The sequence below is a fragment of the Perca flavescens genome, chromosome 13, assembly GCF_004354835.1.
Source record: "Perca flavescens isolate YP-PL-M2 chromosome 13, PFLA_1.0, whole genome shotgun sequence".
Classification (NCBI taxonomy): Eukaryota; Metazoa; Chordata; class Actinopteri; order Perciformes; family Percidae; genus Perca; species Perca flavescens.
The window spans coordinates 19,380,875-19,400,777 of NC_041343.1; the positions used below are offsets into that span (position 1 = coordinate 19,380,875).

Genomic DNA, 19,903 nt, shown 5'->3' on the forward strand with positions numbered 1-19,903 from the left:
GGTGACTAACAGCATATTCTTTATATTTTTGACCATTTATTTTTGTAAATAATTGCAAATTCCTTCTATTGAAACATTTCTATGGTGTTTTACATGGTTCAGACTCTCAGGCAGGAAAAAAGAATAAAGAGAATGGGAACTGCAGTACCAGGAGACTCTCACACTGTTCTACTGCTGGGAGGAGGTGAGCGTGGACCACTCTACATACTTCTTGCACAGTATATTTGTGTGTGTGTCTGTGTGTGTGTGTGTGTGTGTGTGTGTGTGTGTGTGTGTGTGTGTGTGTGTGTTTGTGTGTATCAATTTTGGGATTTGGCCTGTTAGTGAGACAAAATGTGATGGTGTGTTATCTCTCTGTAAGCGTAGGAGCTGCGTCGCTGATCTGCGCTGAGACTCTGCGGCAGGAAAACTTTGGCGGCAGAATCATCATGGTCACCAGAGACGACCTTTTACCTTATGACAAAACACGACTCAGCAAGGTGCTGTGGAGTATATGACACGAAACGGAAACCTACATTTTAATGATGAATATGTGTGTGTGTTTTTGCATTGACTACTTAAACCCTGCACCTATCGTACAGGTAATGAATGTGGAGAATGACAGTATTCTGCTGAGGAGGATGGAGTTCTTCCAGCAGTACGATATCGAGGTGTGGCTCAGGAAAGAAGTGAGTTCCTTTTCCATCTTCTGTCTACTCACATAATCAGTCTTATTGTATAATTCCTCAGCGTACTTGTGACTACAGACATGTCATACTTGTGGTATTTTGAACTGTACAACACATTGCAGGCGGTGTCAGTGGACACAGACAAGAAGAAAGTCACATTTGACGATGGTTCAGTCGAGAGCTATGACCAGCTCCTCATCTCAACAGGCTGCAGGTGCAGACAAAAACACACACAATCACTGGATGTATGTGGGCAAGCATTTCATTTGAAACCAGGGCCTGCCTGAGCCTTTTGGGGCCCTTGACAGCCACCCCTTATACCTCAAATGTGAACATGAATAATCACTCTATTGGAAAAACTAAAAATATGCCTGGTAAAGTTAAACAAGACATGGTGCAGTGTCATTCTAATGGAAAGTCCATTGAATATAGTATGTTATGACTTCAAGATATAATCCCCATTTCAGTTATAGTGCCTTCAAATCCCAAATGTTTTATATAGAGACCCTGAAATGGGCCATTTGTGGAATGTCATCTTATGGTTGCAAGCATTTTTGGGGCATTCAGTAGCCTGGGAAAACCCTGACAAACTTCCAGCAAATTTGAGATTTGCTCTGCAAGTCAGTCTGGCCAAGAGCCCATTCAAGCCCATTTCCAATTTTTCCCAATCGAGGCACCAATCACAACCGTTGAGGCTGGCTTTACACAATGACGATAGCACAGCAAAGGCAAGCAGCTTTTTGTTTACATTCAACATGACGGCCACCGAAGCGCAGCAACCCGTTGATGCCACTGCTACGTCACCCAGATCTTTGGTCTGATTGGTTGAAGGACTATCCAGTTGCGCCCAGAGACATTTGCCCCTTTGGAAATGGGCTGTGAATGAAGCTTGCCCAGACCCACTCTCAGTTACAACTGAGAAGGGTCTGGTGTCAACCAGGCTAGGCATTCAGGGCACTTCATCAGGGAGTGTATTTATTTATAGTATCAAATCATAACAAGAGTTATCTCAAGACACTTTACAGATAGAGTAGGTCTAGGCCACACTCATTCTAAGTGACCCCAAACTTTTGACCGGTAGTAAATTTACAGTATGTATATATATATATATATATATATATATATATATATATACATTATGTTACATTTGATGTATATACACATTTGATGGAAAGTCTGTGATCTGACGGTTTCTGTCGTCATCGTTCTCTCCCTCTTCTCGACTGACACATAACTTCTAAGATTGATGGTTATTAGGAAACGGGGTAATGGAGTATTTTATCTGTCTGCAACAATTTTGGACAAAATATTTTACTCAATCAATGATGATCAAAGCAGATGTGATAACTGTACTTTAACTTTGTACAAGGAAAGTGGTCATTGTTGCAGCACCACACACAGCACTGCATTGCTTCTAAACAGAGTCATGGCCTGTCGTTTAGAGCGAAGGATCTGGATGTGCCTGGCATGAAGTTGAAAAACGTCTTGATGTTGGAAACACCAGAGGATGCCCGCCAAATCCATACAGCCTGTCTTGGCTGCAACGTCGTCCTCGTGGGAACCTCTTTTGTCGGTACTGTGTTGCAGTGTGCAAAATATGCACATATTTTTTTTATTTTTGTCTGGATTGGTGATGTGTAGGAAATAAAAATAGACTGTAGAATAAAGACTTAACAACATCAAATCTACTTCAGTGGTCTTATTTGATTGTGAAATAGATAAAACATAAAGTTTTTTATTCATCAGTTTTACGGAGGCCCCAAACCTACAAAAGACAGTCAAAGGTTATCTGACAACAATATGAAAATAATACTGATTACTTTTATAAATAATGTTAGTTAAATATTTTAATGGTATAAAAAGAAATATAAACCTTTATAGTTTCCTTTAATGTCCAATCATTTGGCAAAAAAGAGAATAGCTTTTTATTTCATCTTTTTACCACAAATCAATTAATTTATTTTAAAGAATTTAATTTATTTCACTCCTCTACTTAGCCTTCATTAACTCTTTATTTTTCCTATGGTTTTATCTAAGTACACATTTCCTGTTTTCCTTGAAATTATATGATAATTGGATAGGCATGTTCATGTGTTTCTGTGGCAATGATTGGATAAAAAATATAATATAAGCTTAATATTTTTTACATTCCATTTTATTATGTAACATACTTTAAAACATTGTTATTTTGTATGTATGTTGTTATATTTTTGACTTGTTTGGTAGCCTTTTACTACTTTTGTCAGTTTTGGGGCTCCTGACAGTTATTTTCATTTGAATTTTCTCTACTACATCTTCATTAACACATTGTTTTTTCAGGTATGGAAGTTGCATCTTATTTGATAGACAAATCCTCCAATATCACAGTGATCGGCAGCAGTGAGCTGCCGTACCAGAACACACTGGGTCGGGAAGTTGGCAAAGTCACTATGACGGTAAGAAAGAGAGAGAGAGTCCTTTATTTTATCCTCTTTTCAGTTTAGCTAATTGTAGTTTAAACTCTTGTTCCTGCAGATGCTGTCAGAGAAAAATGTGAAATTCTACATGAACGATATTGTGATGGAGATCAAAGGTGTGGATGGCAAGGTAAAGTGGGAAAATACACATTGTGCCAATTTGTTTAATTCCGACACGAACATCAGTAAACATAGAGTAAAATCTGAAAATATAAATGTTCACAGTTCTTCCTGTCCTCTGTCTCATCGTCCTTTCTTACTCAAGGTGAAGGAGGTTGTGCTGAAAAGTGGAAACGTCATCCCTGCGGATGTTTTGATTGTTGGCATTGGTGAGTGTAATGCAGACATTTTTGTGATTTCACATTTACACACATCTCCTTACAATATCTTTATTCATGTTTCTGCTCATTATCTTTATTACTGTTTAACGTCTTTACATTATTAATCAGACATATCTTGCAAACTTCATAAAAAAACAGTAAAAAAACATATTATATTGACCTTTGGAGAATGCTGGAGAATGCTTATAGTAAATTATATTACCAGTATTTGTTCATTTTTGTAACTATATCTGAGGTGCTGGTTTGGCAGATTTTGTTAACACTGGACAGAGCCAGGCTAGCTGTTTCCCTTTGTTTCCAGTCTTTGTGCTGAGCTAAGCTAACCGGCTGCTGACTGCAGCTTCATATTTTCAGTCTTCTTTTCTAACTTTCTATCAGAGCTGAGAAAAACGGCTTAACAACCCTATCAGTATTCCTACAAAACCTGCTCAACCACTGTTCTCCTCTTTCTTTCATCCACCAGGCATCAAACCGAACTCAGAGTTCCTGCGGGGCAGCAAAATACAGATGGACTCAAAAAACTTTGTAACAGTCGACAAGGTCAGCTAAAAACCTGCTTATCTAGGGCTCTTTTTGTGCCTTCATTCTCAACACATAACCTCTCATCTCTTCCTAAACATTGGGCCCTATTTTAACAATCTGAAACGCAAGTATCAAACGTGAAACGCAAGTAGCTTTGTAGGCGTATCTCGGATCTCGCAAATCTAAAATGGGTTGGTCTGAAGTAGCTAGGCGTGGTTTGGGCGTAACGTGCAATAAACCAATCAGAGCGTCATCTCACATTCCCTTTAAGAGCAGGCGGGCTTGTTCCGTGGCGGATTGCTATTATGACGGCCTCTCGGGCGCATCTCCTCAAGTCTGGAGAGGACTGCTGCAGCCATGGAGCGTGGGCCTCCAAACGCACCACCTGCTCCTGTTGTGCTCCTCCCCCCACTCCATCTCCGTCCACCCGCTCCACCAGGAGCACATCGCACATTGCCACTCCCGGACCAAATCCCGCCGGAGTGTCCAATCCCGCCGTAGTTCAAAGTCACGTCTCCTTAAGTCCTCTAATATTTCCTCATTTATGTCATCAACACATCCATGATTCATGGAAATGTTGTGTAAAACACAACAAGCCACAAAGAATGCTGCGACTTTTTGAGGACTGTAATGTAAAGTTCCTCCTGACCTATCCAAACACCTGAAGCGCATTTTCAGTAAAAATTTTCCTTGTAATTATGTATGGTTTGCAAAAATGGGAACTGCTGCATCCCTTTAGATGAGAGAAGTGTATGCGCGTTGTGCACACGCTACATTATGGCCAAGCATGCGCCCCTAAAATAGCATCTAAATAACGCGCCACTGACTTTAGACTAGGTTTTCCTGGTCAGTGGCGGAATTGTTTTATAGCACCAGAACGTATGCGCCGGAACACGCGTCCTCTTTTCGCTGAACCGCCCCCGGGAGCGCAAATTCATTCCCTAATTTACCGTCGTGCGTCTGTGGAGGGAAAAGTCCGCTGTGCGTTGGGTGCAAAATAGGAATGATACATGCGTCGGTGTACAAAGGCAATTGCGCTGAGGGCAAGATAGGGCTCCAAGTCTTTTGTTGAGATTGACTTCTTCAGGGGGGGAGGAGGGGCATCAGGCACCGCATGTCAGGCTTTATCCCAGCAATGTACATCCGATGAGCCAGACTAGGGTCTCACAGACTCTCACAGGTTTTCCAGGACCACAAACATAACAGTAATCTTAATTAACATTAAACATGTGATATATATATATATATATATATATATATATATATATATATATATATATATATATATAGGGCTGTCAATCGATTAAAAAAAATTAACTAATTAATTGCACAATTTGTTGTAATTAATTGCGATTAATCGCTTTTTTAAATTGAGACTGAAGCTTGTAATAATGGATATTTAAATGCTAAATCACTTAACTTTGCAAATATGAAGAAAAAAACAAACAAGGAAAGGTTCTGCTAAGTTCAGTATGTTTAATATCTTTCAGAACAACAGCAGCAACAATTTGGCTTATTTAGTCCTGCTGAAGGCTGCTGGAAACGGCTAGAAACTGTCTGACTTGAGAGCAGATTTTTGCCACCGTCCCCGGCTGCTGTCGCCTGCTCTCGTCTACTTTACAGGCGAGGCGCAGTTCATCTCCAACGAGCCTATGTTCAGTCGGCGGCAGGGCAGTCGGGACTCACCCGGAAATGGCGAGCGGAGTGAGGTGACGTGACTAGTCTCTCAAAATCTGACGAAAATCTTTTAAATTGACCTTTGTTGAGCTGAAATGAAGACAGATTCAGCAACTGCAAGGCCTATTTCTCACTTAAAATGTTTTCAGAAACATGTTTCCATGAACTATTTTAGTACAATATGAGATCGTATTCTGAACGGCCGCCATGACAGTCTGGCTCTCAATATCCGGAGAAAACAAACCCATGTGACGCGTTCGTCCAATCAGCTGCCGGTTTTCATTACTCGGGCAACAATACAGAGTAGCGCCGCCTGCTGTTATGGAGGCGTATTACGTTTCGAAGCCGCCACATGAAGTAAACAAACACAGCTGCATTAATTTTGTTAATTTATTTTAATGAGTTAAATATTAAACAATTAACGCAAAAATTAACGCGTTAATTTTGACAGCCCTAATATATATATACACACACACACACACACACACACTACTGGTCAAAAGTTTTAGAACACCACAATTTTTTATTGAAATTTTAGCAGTTCAAGTTCAATGAATAGCTTGAAATGGTACAAAGGTAAGTGGTGAACTGCCTGAGGTTAAAAAAAAAAAAAAAGTAAGGTAACCCAAAACTGAAAAATAATGTACATTTCAGTAGCTGTTCTGCAGCAATGGAGGTTGATCAAGCTTTGAAAGTTGGTGCTACCAATTCAGGTGTTCCAACTTGTCTGGATTACTTACAAACCCCTCTGTTGTATAAAAGTATTGTTGGAACACACTGTGGTACCATACGCTCATGAGCATTATTTGAACAGTATTGTACTGCAGAAAGTAGTGTGTTCCCATAAAAATGGCGGGAAAAAGGCAATTAACAATGGAAGAGAGACAGACCATCATAACACTTAAGAATGTTGGTCTTTCCTACAGAGAAATTGCGAAGAAAGTCAAGGTGTCAGTGAGTACAGTATTCTTCACCATCAACTTAGAAACTGGGGGAAACTCTGACAGGAAGAGGTCTGGCAGACCCAAAGCCACAACAGAATCAGAAGACAAGTTTCTGAGAGTCAACAGCTTGCGTGATAGGTGGCTCACAGGACAACAGCTTCAAGCACAGCTTAATAGTGGTCGTAATGAGCAAGTCTCAGTTTCAACTGTAAAGAGAAGACTTGGAGCTGCAGGTTTGATAGGTCGAGTTGCAGCAAGAAAGCCATTGCTAAGACGTCAGAATAAGAAAAAGAGGCTTGCCTGGGCCAAGAAACATCGTCAATGGACTACTGAAGACTGGAAGAAGGTGTTATGGATTGATGAATCAAAATTTGAAATCTTCAGTTCATCACATTTTTGTACGCTGTCGAGTAGGCGAAAGGATGGTTCCTCAGTGTGTGACATCAACTGTCAGACATGGAGGAGGAAGCGTGATGGTCTGGGGCTGTTTTGCTGGATCCAGGGTCGGTGATTTGTACAGAGTGAAAGGCACCCTGAACCAAAACGGCTACCACAGCATTTTGCAGCGCCATGCAGTACGCTCTGGTATGCGCCTAGTAGGTCAGGGGTTCATCCTACAGCAAGATAATGACCCAAAACATAAGTCCAAGCTATGCCAGAACTACCTTAGGAAAAAAGAACAAGATGGTAAGCTTAAAAACATGGAGTGGCCAGTACAGTCACCAGACTTAAACCCCATTGAGCTGGTTTGGGATTAACTGGACAGAAAAGTGAAAAAAAAGCAACCTACAAGTGCCACACATTTATGGGAACTTCTGCAACAGAGTTGAGAAGAACTTTTTGAAGAATATTTGATTTCCATTGTAGAAAGCTGTTCAGCTGTTAGATCTGCCAAAGGGGGCTACTTTGATGAGTCAAAAATTTAGAATACATTTTGGTTTATAAATTGATTCCATGATTTCTTTTGTTCATTTGTTCTATTCTTTCATTTCAGAGTACATTAAGACATTGAACTGCATGAATTTCAATTAAAACCTGGAAAAATTGGGGTGTTCTATATATATATATATATATATATATATATATATATATATATATATATATATAAAATTAGCTCTCTGCCTGTATCTCCTGCTTACAGTACATGCGCACCAATGTCCCCAGTGTGTACTGTGGGGGCGACCTGGCCACCTTCCCCCTGGCGATGGCCAAAAACCGGCTGGTCAACATTGGACACTGGCAGATGGCACAAGCACATGGTAATGTAGTAACAATGTAAATGTAGCCAAAAAGACTTAGAAGAAAAACTTTACCTGACAGTCAGACTTCAGATAGACAATTTTATTTCTAGTCAAATATAATATATATTTGTATTTGTGTTTAGCGAGAATAGCAGCTCTGAACATGCTGGATAAACCTACTGAACTCAGCTCAGTTCCTTTCTACTGGACCGTCCTACTGGGTAAAACCATTCGATATGCAGGTGGGCTCACACGCACGCATGCACGCATGCACGCACACAAAGACACACACACTTTAGTTTGGATCTAATTTAAAAAAAAAAAGGTTATCATGTAAAGTTATTTTATGTGTTGCTATTTCTATGGTTGCTATTTTCATATTTAATAAAAGAGTAAAAGTAACAAACTCACTCTATGCACAAACTATCCTCTAAATCCTCCCATGATAGATTTCTTATTTTCCCACGTATCACCATTAAATGTTACTCATGTTTTCATTCGGGCTGTGTGCAGGCTATGGGGAGGGATACACTGACATCGTAATTAAAGGAAAGTTTGAGGACAGGAAGTTCCTGGCATTGTACATCAAGTAAGTTGAGAAAAACAGCTGCTGTTGTTGACAAAAAAACATCTGTATTCAGAAACATGTAACCCCTTTAACAAATACATGTCCAAATATCTTTTGTTTTTTAACCTGTAGGAATGATGAGGTCATAGCAGCAGCGAGCCTAAACTACGACCCAGCAGTGTCTGCAGTAGCCGAGAGGTTTGCAGCAGGAAAAATCATTACGAAGAAAGAGGCGGAGTATGTCAAATCTTTTCATCTTTGGATAATTCTGGTAATACTTTTGGTGTTTACGCTGACCCCAAGTGGCCATAAAATCAGCTATTACAGGTTTAATTGACCTTCTGGGTTTTTCAAAACATTGCCTGGTAATTATTTTTCAGAATAATCACATGCTTAGCTTTGTGACTCGAGTGTAATGGCAATACATTAGAGGAACAAACTGGGACTATATATAAACTCCATATAAAAGCATGTGCTCTCCCCCTGACAGATCAGATGCCATGAGCTGGCTGCAGTTGTCCCAATCTACACTTTCCTCCGCTCTTTCACTCAACACGTCATCTGTACAACGTTGACACGCAGCCAGAATGTCATTCATCTGTCTCTTCGTCACCACCACCAATCTCACCAAGGACAGAGAGTTTGGAGACCTGGATTAAAGTGTTTGATTCAGAAGAGACAGACTTCACACAATCCACAGTGAAGTTTATATTTACAGTGTTGAAGTTTTGGATTTTAACTGTATGTCATACACTCAGTGTTTAGGTGAGGGGGACTCCACCATGCAAACAACAGATACCTCAGATGGATGCAGACTTCTTTTATTATCTTAATATTTTTTTTATTATTTCTTTAAAGTTTTTATTTTTTATTTTATTCGATGGGTTTATATCTCCAGCGGTATTTAAGTGACAGTCCAGAGACATCACATTTAGGATGCCTCAGTATGTTCTCTGCTTATAATCTTTAAAGGTCCCATGGCATGAAAAATTCACTTTATGAGGTTTTTTAGGTGTAAACCGAGCCCTGGGTATCCTGCTCTGCCTTTGAGAAAATGAAAGCTCAGATGGGCCGATCTGGAATCTCCTCCTTATGAGGTCATAAGGAGCAAGGTTACCTCCCCTTTCTCTGCTTTGCCCCTCCAGAGAATTTGGCCCACCCATGAGAGAGAGAGAGAGAGAGAGAGAGAGAGAGAGAGACATCATGGCTTTCAAACAAGCAAAGTGGCAGTTGGTCAAGGCCACACCCCCACACTCCACCTTGCCCGCCCCTCTCTCCTCCTCAATAGCTACAGACACAGAAATGGCACATACTAAGGAAAGCTCTTTGTAGGACTGGCTCTAGTAGCACTAATTCTAATTCTAATTCTGCACCAAGGCTGAATTTCGGGAAAGAGACTTCAGATACAGTATTAGGGGACCACTAAGGTCTATATAAAAGCATCCAAAGAGCACCATGTCATGGGACCTTTAAAAGACAGTGTACAATGCCATTTACTTGGATGGGGCTGCTGGAAAAACACAAGTGGCCTTAATGCCCACTGCAGCTATGTATGTGGTCCGGTCGGTGAGTCGGAGGGGGGATTAGGAGAACAGAGGGGGAGTGCTCAGCTCTTTGAAGCAGAGATGCTGAAATAGGCAACGGTAACAAAACACACCAACAGGGAACAATAGGCCTTCGACAAACAGCACAAAAATGCAGTGTGACAAAACCTTCACAAAAGAAATGCTGCGTTTTTCTGTCTCTGCTGGTTTATTACTGTCTTTACTTCACACATCCACATTTACTTTTAGCTTCACTCTGCCTTCCTGTCAACAGCATGCCTCAGCTCACTGTAACCAGGGTTCAACTGGTGCAGACTTCCCAAGGCCAGTACCTGTTATGTACTAATGTTGTATGTAAAAGATTTGAAACTTTTTTTTGCTAAACATGACAAGAATTTGTTGTTGTTTTTAAAAACAGTATTTAGATCAGAATATCGATATACCTCGTGATTATATACTTTTTCTGAATAATAAATTGAGAAAATGTTTATGGAAAAAAAAATAACCAGACAGGAAACTCATATTTTTGGAGTAATAGAGCAAATTCAATACCTGACAAATCACGATCTTCAACACATTTATGCAGAAAATTATATTAAAAAAACACTATAGATCCACATAATAATATTCATTTAAAGTGTCACTGGTATATATTATCACACATGTTGCCTTCCACTCTTGAAGCTAATTGTAATATGATTTCCATCTATCTGCTCATCTCACTGGCTGAAGGCAATACTGACTGTCATGATATTCCTGCAACTTCACATCTCTTGGAGAATTGCATTTATAGCATTATACTGTTCAGTAACAGCTTAACATGTTAATATATCTACCATGAACAGCTCTAAGTCTTCCTTTGCACCCAAACACATTGTTACAGTGAGTAAAACAATTCTGCATATTATGTATTCTTCAGGTGAGAAAAATATCAGCTTTATTCTCCTAAGTATTTTAAGTGAAAGATGGTCTTTGCCTCTTACTTACAATGCTGAATATCAATCCTCTTGTTAATAACAGCTTTCTTATCAATGCAAAGAGAACACTGATGCCCAGGGACAAATAACAGGGATGTAGGCCTACTTGTCATTTAAACTTTTTAGGGCCCAAGCGCCGACAGCGCTATTATTTTCCCGTCAAATGAATTGGCTTTTTGAGGGGCTTCACATATTCAAAAACTCACCAAATTTGGCGGCCGCATCAAGTCGGGTGAAGATTTACATATTTTAAGGGTTTCGGGAATAGGCGCACAAAAATGGCTCGCTAGCGCCCCCTAGAAAGTTAAGAAAATTGAGCCCCTGCAGTGCGTTTAACGTAGACTCACGAAACTTGGTACACATATGTAACATGTCAAGATGTACAAAAAACTTCCTTAGAGCCACACCCTAAACCCAAAAGGAAGTCCGCCATTTTGAATTAAATGTTCGAAATTAGTGCGATTTTGGCCATTTCCACATGTCGTACTTTAACGAACTCCTCCTAGAGATTTCATCCGATCAACTTCAAACTCGGTCTGTGCCATCTTAAGATGTTAAAGATGAAAGGTTGTTAAAAGAAAAACTTTTCGTCATAGGGCGTGGCCGTGGCGGGGCGGCCATTTTGTGCGTTTCGCCGCCAAAACAGGAAGTGGGTGTAACTCGACTGTATGTTGTCCGATTACCTCGAAACTTTTCAGGATTCATAAGAGTCCAACCCTGAGGACAAATAAAGGCCGATATTTACTTAAAGTCATAGCGCCCCCTAGTGGCAACAGGAAGTAGGCCTAAAAGTCAAGGTGCTATACTTTAACAAACTCCTCCTAGAGATTTCATCCGATGGACTTCAAACTTGGTCTGTACCATCCCAACACCTTAACGATGAAAAGTTATTAAAAGAAAAACTTTTCGTCAGACGGTGTGGGCGTGGCGTGGCGGCCATTTTGAGTGTTTAGCGATGAACAAAGAAGTTGTTGTAACTTGAGTGTACGTTGTCGTATCTGCCCGAAATTTCTCACAATTGACAAATGTCCATGCCTGAGGACACCTACAGGCCAAAATTGACTTTTGGTCATAGCGCCCCCCGCTGGCAAAAGGAAATCTGCCTTATATGACAAAAATCATCCGATTTGCATGAAACTCAGAATGTGTGGTCTACGTGTGATACTGAGCCGCCCCCTATAATATGGCCACGCCCACTTACTCAGGCCACGCCTCCTTTCATAACATTTGAACCGTTTAAGGTATACCCTTGTGTGAGGTATCATTGAACTCAGCATAGACTTCCTTCTTCATTGGTGATGGTTTGGCCCGCCCCCTATGTTTAAGCCACGCCCCCTTTCATACATGCTTACCCATTTAAGGTAGAGTCTTGTGTGAGGTATCATTGAACTCAGCAGAGACTTCCTTCTTTATCGGTGATGGTTTGGCCCGCCCCCTATGCATAAGCCACGCCCCCTTTCACAGCTAATGAACCGTATGACGTAGAGTTTTGTGTGAGGTATCGTTGAACTCGACAGGGAGTTCCCTTTTCATTGGTGACGGTTTGTGGCATCTGAGTGCCGCGCAAATGCACGGTCGCAAGGAGCGGCGTCCGCCGGTAATCCCGACGCGCGCAGAGGCGCGAGGGCCCGTCCATCGCTGCTCGCAGCTTTAATTTGTCTTGTGTTTCACTTTGTTCATAAATTAAAAAAATAAAAACTCAGGCACAACAGTACTGTACATTTTTGCATTCATCATTCAGCAGTGTTCTAAGATTTACATTTTACCACCTTTTGAAGATGTAGCTTTTGATTAGCATTATGTAGAGAACAGTATAGAGCAGCAAGAAATAAGTAGAAATAGAGAGGGGTATATACATGGCTGGACTGAGGACTTTGCACATTAGACCACTGGTAAAGAAGGTCAGCCACCATGCTTAACAGATTGAGCTTTTGAACACATTTTATTAGACAGTGTGATAGCATAGTAACACACTGTTACAGCAGTCACATTTAAATTTTTAGTTAGATAACTCCACTAACACTTAGTGGCTTTCTGGGTATTTTTGTAACAAAAAAACAAAAACTAAAAACAACTGCTAACCTGTATTTTAAAGTTCTAACAATGTAGGAGGAAAAAACGTAATGTGACCCCTATCAATTTAACCCTCCTCTACCTCACCCACATGTGAGGGGGGTTTAGTGGTATTATCCTGATTGGGTTTCAATCTTGAAAGGTCAACTTTGGGTCTTTTCTGTAAGTGGTGCATAATTTAGATGCAGAAGTTAAACTGTGCAAATCCTATATTAAGTTTATAACAGGCCCATTGACCAGGAGCAGGTCCTGTCCTGTCCTGTTCACGGACAGTCGTGGCACTTTGGTTACGTGTTTGTTTTGTACCTGACAGAAAGTATTTCTATCTGGTGTTTTAAAGGGTACTGAATTGGCAACACGCTCAGTTTCTCTTTAGTCCAACGTCTCAACGGCACCCAAAGATCTTCACTCTGTGCCTCACTGAGATGAACCACATAAGGCTCTTACCTGCTTATTTAATTCAGTCTGTGCTCAAATGCAGTACTGACTCCTGTGGGTCAGATTAAGTCAAAGCCTTTTTCTCATTGCTCTCCTTAAGGAAAAGTCGGTCTCAAGGCACCCTGGGGTTCTTTTAACAGAGCGTCTCTGTGTGCAATGTAACGCTGCCGCCTGTTGGCCCTGTACAGCTCCAGCCTCTTCTCCTCAGCCTGGGGGTCGTCCAGCACTCCCTCCCACCTCAGGCTCTCCCTGGCCTGGGCGCCGAGCTCTCTACTGCCACTGGTTTTGTTAGTAGCTGTAAGCAGGGCCGGGGAACCCTTGGGGTGTTTTTTGCTCTTCCCGGCGCTGCCAGTGAGCCGATCTCCGTCCTTCTTACTGGTAGCTCTGAGGTTGGGCAACTGGGCCCGAGGCTGACCTGGACTTAGTGGGGGCAGCAGGGACACTGGCGAGGTCTCAGGGGGCAAAGATACAACCTGAGGTTTGTCTGTAGGGAGGCAACATAAACATGTAGGCTCATGCACACCACCAAACAAAGCTGAGGGCTTAAATTACTAATGACTCCCTCTGGAGTTGGAGAGGTATGGCTTGGTTTACAGTAATGAGCTGTAATAGGCCAGTGAGTTTAAGCGACACTAGGGGCTATTCTCTATTGACCTATTTAACCCAGTAGAGAAATGCATAAGGATGTGGATCCACATATCTCTGTCAAGTCTCTAATCAAATGCTCCAGAAAACAAAAAATGTAAGAAAACAATTTGACTGACTGTAATATGTCTATAATGCACTGGTGATGGACAATGTTAATGACTATGATGGAAAAATAAGCAGAACTGTTATATGCAATTGTACTTCCTTTGCTGTACTGTAGTATAATACCACTATTGTACCTACTACAATTTTATGTAGAAATGTAAATGTAAAAATATGTTGAAAATGTTATTTTCTTATTTTCATTTTTTGCTTAAAAATGTCCATTTGCAGGCCTTGAAATGTAAAACTATTAATTTTCAAGAATGGTACCTATTTGATTGCTAATTATTATTCATATCTCAGTAGTACTTTGTTGACTGACTACTTGTGTATTTCCATTTTCTGCTGCTTTACACTTCTGCTTCACTACATTTTAGAGGCAATTACTGTGCTTCTTACTACACTACATTTGTTTGACAGCTGTAGTTCCTGGTTTTAGTGATTCAATTGAACATTGTTCCTTAAATATGATGCATTATTACAGATTAAACTACCCAAAGGTGAATAAAGTGTTTAAAATTAGCTCAACCTCAACCAAATAGCCAATAACATCAGTGCATTAGCAATAATTAAAGTTGTAATACAATGCTACACAGACTGTGGCCACTTTCTGGTTACTTTTACTTTTGAAACTATACACTTTACTGATAATGCTTTCTTACAATTTTGAATGCAGGACCTTTACTCTTAATGCGTTATTTTACTGTAAAACTGATTTTACATTTACACATTCTAATTGTATTGCTACTTATAAGCAATGGATCTGAACACTTCTTTCTATTTTCCACAACTAAGTATATTTACCTGTATTATCTGGAGGAGTAGTGGAAGCCTTGACTTTCTTTCTCTTCTTCTTCTTCTTCTTTTTATTGTCAGAGCTCCTGGATGGCTGCAGCAGCTTACAGTTTTTGTCTTCAGGCATCATGATATACAGCCACACAAACACTGCTGATGAATAGGTCTGTGCAGGCTAGTAAGGCGATTGTGCCGAAGGATAAAATGCTTCTTAGACGAATCCTCTCTCTTACTGCAAGACCATTAACGTGGAAAATGTACAATTACGAGCTTTAAGACAAATAAGTTAACTATAAACTGCAAAACAGAGTCTTGTAAATCTTCGTTTACCCACTAGAAGCGGAGCTGTTGAAGTGAGTATCGGCAGCTTTAGTCCCGAGACGAGCTGCTTTATTTTCCGTGGATTAAAACGTTTGTTTATTGCATGAAAAGGCAACAGAAAGTGGAAAATGCTGGATGCTACAATGCTACCTGCTATTTTCGTATTCCGTAGGCTATTTGTTCCGGGACACGCTTTTTTCCACAATCACGCTTCTCCATTTGATAGACTCACGGACGCGTTGCCCAGTGACCCGTCTCCATACCAACAGGACACACCTTCTCAGAGAGGAGAACGGGTTAAATCTTTAAATCTTTATCCATCTATGGTGAAATCTCGCTTTCTTTACAGTTTTAATTCCTGAAGAGTATTTTCTTTTAAATTAAACGGCATGTTCTGGTAAATAAACTCAGTATGCAAAACTTGCCCTTGTCCTGGTTAACTCTTCAAAACTAAAGTACCTTAAATTAAGTTTAAATTCATTCACTCTAACGTCTGTGTATATCAGCATAAAAGGAGTTGGTAGGGGATAGGGTAATACCATTGGCTTGAGGAACTAAGATTTGGACACAACAACTGCAGCAACATTAACTATGGTTTGCAATTCAAGGTCATAACAGCCCCCATTATAATCCAGGTGAAAGCAAAGATTTGACCCCGACGTGATTTGAACACGCAACCTTCTGATCTGGAGTCAGACGCGCTACCGTTGCGCCACGAGTTCGACACACAAAGTGGGATCTGACAGTGACCATAGCTCACATAACGTAATGATCTAGGACTGACAGGCATGCAAATTCTCAGAATGAGATATATTGGCCAAGTAGGCCTACTACCCAGCCGGCACGTGACCGACCTCAACGTCGAAACCAAATTCAACGGTGATTCAACCCTCTACCATGACGTTGTTTCAACCGTAAATAAACGTTAAAATGCCAGCTGGGTATGTGTACACATCCAAGGAATTTTCCATTACTTTAATGTTACACACAGTTCCGGGAACAATTATCAGGAAGAGATAGAAATAGACATAGGCCTACAGCTTAAAACAATGACAAGGAAGCTGAACAAAGATGGGCAAACATAAACATTTAACTATAATGTACATACAACATTTTACGCTGCTATGGAATATCTAGCCTATAGAATGATAGCACTACTCCGTATACAGTCCATAAGTGTATTTTTTTTGTTTCCAAATGATCACACAGCATCATTTTTTATTTTTATTGTAGTAAGATAGATATTGTCATTAGTTGCTGTCTCAGGTTAGACTGTTACTATTGGATTTATTAGTTTTGGACTTATAGGATCTTATATTTCTACAAAATGTTGCCCATCATGTCTTTGTCTTTTTTTCAATTTGGAGTCTATATAGGGTGGACATGAGTTTCCCTCTCTTCTCATCCTCTTAAAAATGTTATCTTTTTTTCCCCTTTACTTTTTGGTTGTCTTAGTAGTGAGCTTAGTGGTCTTCAGTTCACCTACTTCTGGGACAATTCCACAGACACTGAAGCCATCTGGTGGACACAAAACAAATTGACCAATCCAAACAGAACATTTCAACTGCATGCTTTCTGTGGTCACAGTAAAATAAAATCTCAATACAAAAATCTCAATACAAGCATAAACGATCATCAGATGAAACTGGAGCAGTGTGAGTCGGTCTAAAATATTTTAAGCCCTTGAATCTTGGTCTGGTAAGACCAGAAGGCTAACTAACTAAGGCTTGGCTAACTTTAAATATTGTTTAACTGACATTATAGAGGCAGTTTACTTTACTTTACGACTCCTCTCTACTTGTGCTGCTGTTACACTACGTTTAAGCATTCATTTCCACTTGAGGCCACAGTGGCAGCTATTTAACAGAAGCTCCACAGTCTCACTTTAAACCATATTTAAACCTGCAATTACTGATTCTTTGGCCATTTGGGTGCAGCAGAAACAAGATGTAAAAGCAACACAGACATATTGTAATCTTTAACAGTTGCCTATTTACACATCCAGCAGATATACGCAGCAACCTTGAGCTTCATTTGGAGTTGTGGCCCACCTGATGACGATTGATTATAGTAGCTTTAAAGGCAATTGTATGTCAAATACACCACCTTCTTTTAGAAAGTGTTGCAAAATCTTGTACTATTGATGGACTGTTTGATCTGCGGAGAGAAAGAAATGCTCTGTGCTAACATGTGTTACTGATGTGACATTACCATGTTCTTTTAAATGTCATATGTTGCCTCTGACAACACCCACAGTACGATGCCTGGTATTTCCCAGGGAGTTTCCATCCTATTCCTGTCCCACAGAATCCAGTCCCCGACTGTTTTTTCAGTACAGAGTCACATATATGTTTACAGACAGAAACAAACACACACATGCTGAATTTCTTAAGTTGGACAGTCTGGCCCTTTGAAGCACAATCCCTTTTAAAGCATAACACCCAATGTCACCTTTCTAATAACTGCTAGGAAATTAAACTTAGATGCTATGTTCTGTCTGCTATCAAAACACATACAGCCACCAGTGCTAAGAATAGTATCAATCTCTGAGCTCAAACAAGCCTGTCCTGCTTCTGCATTTCCTCCCCACATATCAGAGCTCTTCCAGTAAGAACTACAGGAAGAAAGATAAATCATGTTGCTGAGTCAAAGAAGACGCGTCACATTTATCCATGCAGTAGTGACAAAGTTCACAGTGAAATGAAGACATAATACACACATGTTTTTAAGGGCCCCGTTTAAAAAGTGACAGAGAGTGGGCTGTCAGGATATCACAAAAACAAAATAATATTTCCCATGTTTGTGCAGGCAAGATGAATACTTTGAACACAAAGCACGTTTACACTTTATTATTTATTTAATTTGTCACACAACCTTCAACCCACAATTCTGTTTTTATATGTGAACCATTTCCCTTACGGTGATGGGTGGGGCGAAGATGTGACTCGCTTGCTCCACCATCTGGTGCGGCCATCAATATAAAAAACAGATCTCTGAGTTGCAGTTCTTGAGTGCACTGGCATCTGCTTGCAAGGCCATTTTCAATAACAGCTTTTGCAAACATGCCAAATTAGAGTTTGATACATAAACGCCTTAGAAATGGGAATCCAATCAGGGTGAATGTTTTACAGAAGGGGGTTTAACCTTACTGGTATATCTCTCTCTAGATATGGATAGCAGTTAGGACACAGTCTTCAGAGGGCAGGTAGATCATCTTACGTGTAGAGTACAGCTGATTCTTTGGGCTGAAAATGTTTTTTCGCCACAGGCATTTAAACCCTTACCAACTATTTGACGTTGTGAACTCATAACAAAAGATTCCCAAATATATATATAAAAAAGTGAAGAGCACATTTTTTAGAGGCAATAGCTATGCATACAAAACAACACTACGAGTGATATGATGAATTGTCTTTCCTTTACTTTTAATACTGTTCCTACATTAAGTTGACTGTGATAGTGACTTCCACTGCCACAAATGCCTAAAAATGACATTGTGGCTGAATCAGAAGGCAACAAATGTCACCAGTTAGCAATGGAGTGATTGACAAAATCTTCAAAAATCTCATATATTCTTTGATATGATTTTTTATAAAGTTGTTATAAAACAGGCAGAGGAAGGAGAATGAGACAGCGGGTTTGGTCTCTCGTGAGTATTTGCTGTGTGTGCTCAGTGTGTCAGGTGACAATGAGGAAGCAGTTTCTTAAACTGCAGCAACCTTAAAGCTGCAGGGTGACAAAAAGCTCAGGTTCACACTGATTCGTATTTGAAGAGACAGGAAAAAAAGGAGACTGGCCTTAGAGTCTTTGCTGTGAGAGTGTCCGTGTGCATCGGTGTAGAGACGCTAACACGTTCATCTTCACCTGCTCATGTCTCTGGTGGCCATTTACAGACTTGTTTGCTGCCTAGCAGCGTAATGTTTGTGTGAGTATAGTTGCAGGTTCAAACTGATACCTTAACAGCCACATTGTGAGAAAACTCATCCTGAATCTTTTAAATGTTGACATTTCATGATTATAATTCTCCCTGAGACTTTCAACACACGTCAGAAGCAGAGTAGCATTGAAGATGCACGTGTCTAACGTGTATGTCGATATAATAATGGTTTATTTGCTGCCTCCTAACTGTAACTTCAGAGGTCAGACCAGTAGCCTTGTTATTGAACAGCTGTATTTTATATTTTAAATATAGAAAAGATGTGGGTGTCATGCAACTGTATTAATTGAGTGTGTGTATTCAGTCTTTTTCATTTTGAGTCTTTCAGTGCATTTGTGTGAGTGCATTTAACCCAGTATTATAAATAGCCCAAGTAAAGCTTTGATTTAATTAATAACCCATACAACACATTTATAATAAAACATGTTCATATAAACAAATCAATTAGGCTACCATGTGTTTTTTATTATTGTTTGTTTGTGATGCTATAGCCTACTTGTCAAACCTTCACTGTGGTCATACTCTCATAAACTCAAAAAAAAAAAAAAAAAAAAAAAAAAAAAAAAAAGACAGACAGACATGTTGCTTTATGTCCTGAGCAATGCGGCTTACTGATAGCCTAGAAATGTGGGTCTGGCTTGTCTGGCTATC

General features: G+C 40.1%; 2 protein-coding genes and 1 non-coding gene across 4 annotated transcripts in view; 1 reads left to right on the forward strand and 2 right to left on the reverse strand.

Moving 5' to 3' along the window:
- LOC114566601 (apoptosis-inducing factor 3) overlaps positions 1 to 9,396 on the forward strand; it is a 12,876-nt gene extending 3,480 nt beyond the window's left edge. The window contains exons 6-19 of the mRNA XM_028595179.1: positions 103 to 184; positions 367 to 479; positions 582 to 668; positions 791 to 882; positions 2,111 to 2,241; positions 2,988 to 3,103; positions 3,183 to 3,254; positions 3,390 to 3,453; positions 3,929 to 4,005; positions 7,750 to 7,867; positions 7,993 to 8,091; positions 8,363 to 8,438; positions 8,550 to 8,654; positions 8,908 to 9,396. Coding sequence (XP_028450980.1) covers positions 103 to 184; positions 367 to 479; positions 582 to 668; positions 791 to 882; positions 2,111 to 2,241; positions 2,988 to 3,103; positions 3,183 to 3,254; positions 3,390 to 3,453; positions 3,929 to 4,005; positions 7,750 to 7,867; positions 7,993 to 8,091; positions 8,363 to 8,438; positions 8,550 to 8,654; positions 8,908 to 8,992 — 1,317 coding nt within the window. The 3' untranslated portion in view covers positions 8,993 to 9,396. The remainder of the gene's footprint in view (positions 1 to 102; positions 185 to 366; positions 480 to 581; positions 669 to 790; positions 883 to 2,110; positions 2,242 to 2,987; positions 3,104 to 3,182; positions 3,255 to 3,389; positions 3,454 to 3,928; positions 4,006 to 7,749; positions 7,868 to 7,992; positions 8,092 to 8,362; positions 8,439 to 8,549; positions 8,655 to 8,907) is intronic.
- A 3,265-nt stretch (positions 9,397 to 12,661) lies between these two features.
- LOC114567158 (protein LIAT1) lies at positions 12,662 to 15,554 on the reverse strand. 2 transcript variants are annotated; one of them, XM_028596109.1, is made up of 3 exons: positions 15,329 to 15,554; positions 15,004 to 15,226; positions 12,662 to 13,933 (listed from the first exon to the last, which is right to left on the reverse strand). In XM_028596109.1, exons 2-3 carry the CDS (start codon positions 15,122 to 15,124, stop codon positions 13,545 to 13,547), a joined length of 510 nt encoding a protein of 169 aa, XP_028451910.1. In that variant the 5' UTR covers positions 15,125 to 15,226; positions 15,329 to 15,554; the 3' UTR covers positions 12,662 to 13,544. The 2 variants fall into 2 exon arrangements, with proteins under 2 accessions (XP_028451910.1, XP_028451909.1); XM_028596108.1 differs by having other exon boundaries at positions 15,325 to 15,554.
- Positions 15,555 to 15,965: 411 nt separating this feature from the next.
- Positions 15,966 to 16,037, reverse strand: trnaw-cca (transfer RNA tryptophan (anticodon CCA)). The gene has a single exon. It is a non-coding gene; the product is annotated as a tRNA-Trp (tRNA).
- Between the last annotated feature and the right edge of the window lie 3,866 nt (positions 16,038 to 19,903).

Bases quoted from the DNA above. Each gene is read 5' to 3' on its own strand.
- LOC114567158 (XM_028596109.1), bottom strand. From the start codon at position 15,124: ATGATGCCTGAAGACAAAAACTGTAAGCTGCTGCAGCCATCCAGGAGC. The intron at 13,934-15,003 runs GTAAATATACTT...GCCTCCCTACAG, and splicing joins TACTCCTCCAGATAATACAG to ACAAACCTCAGGTTGTATCT.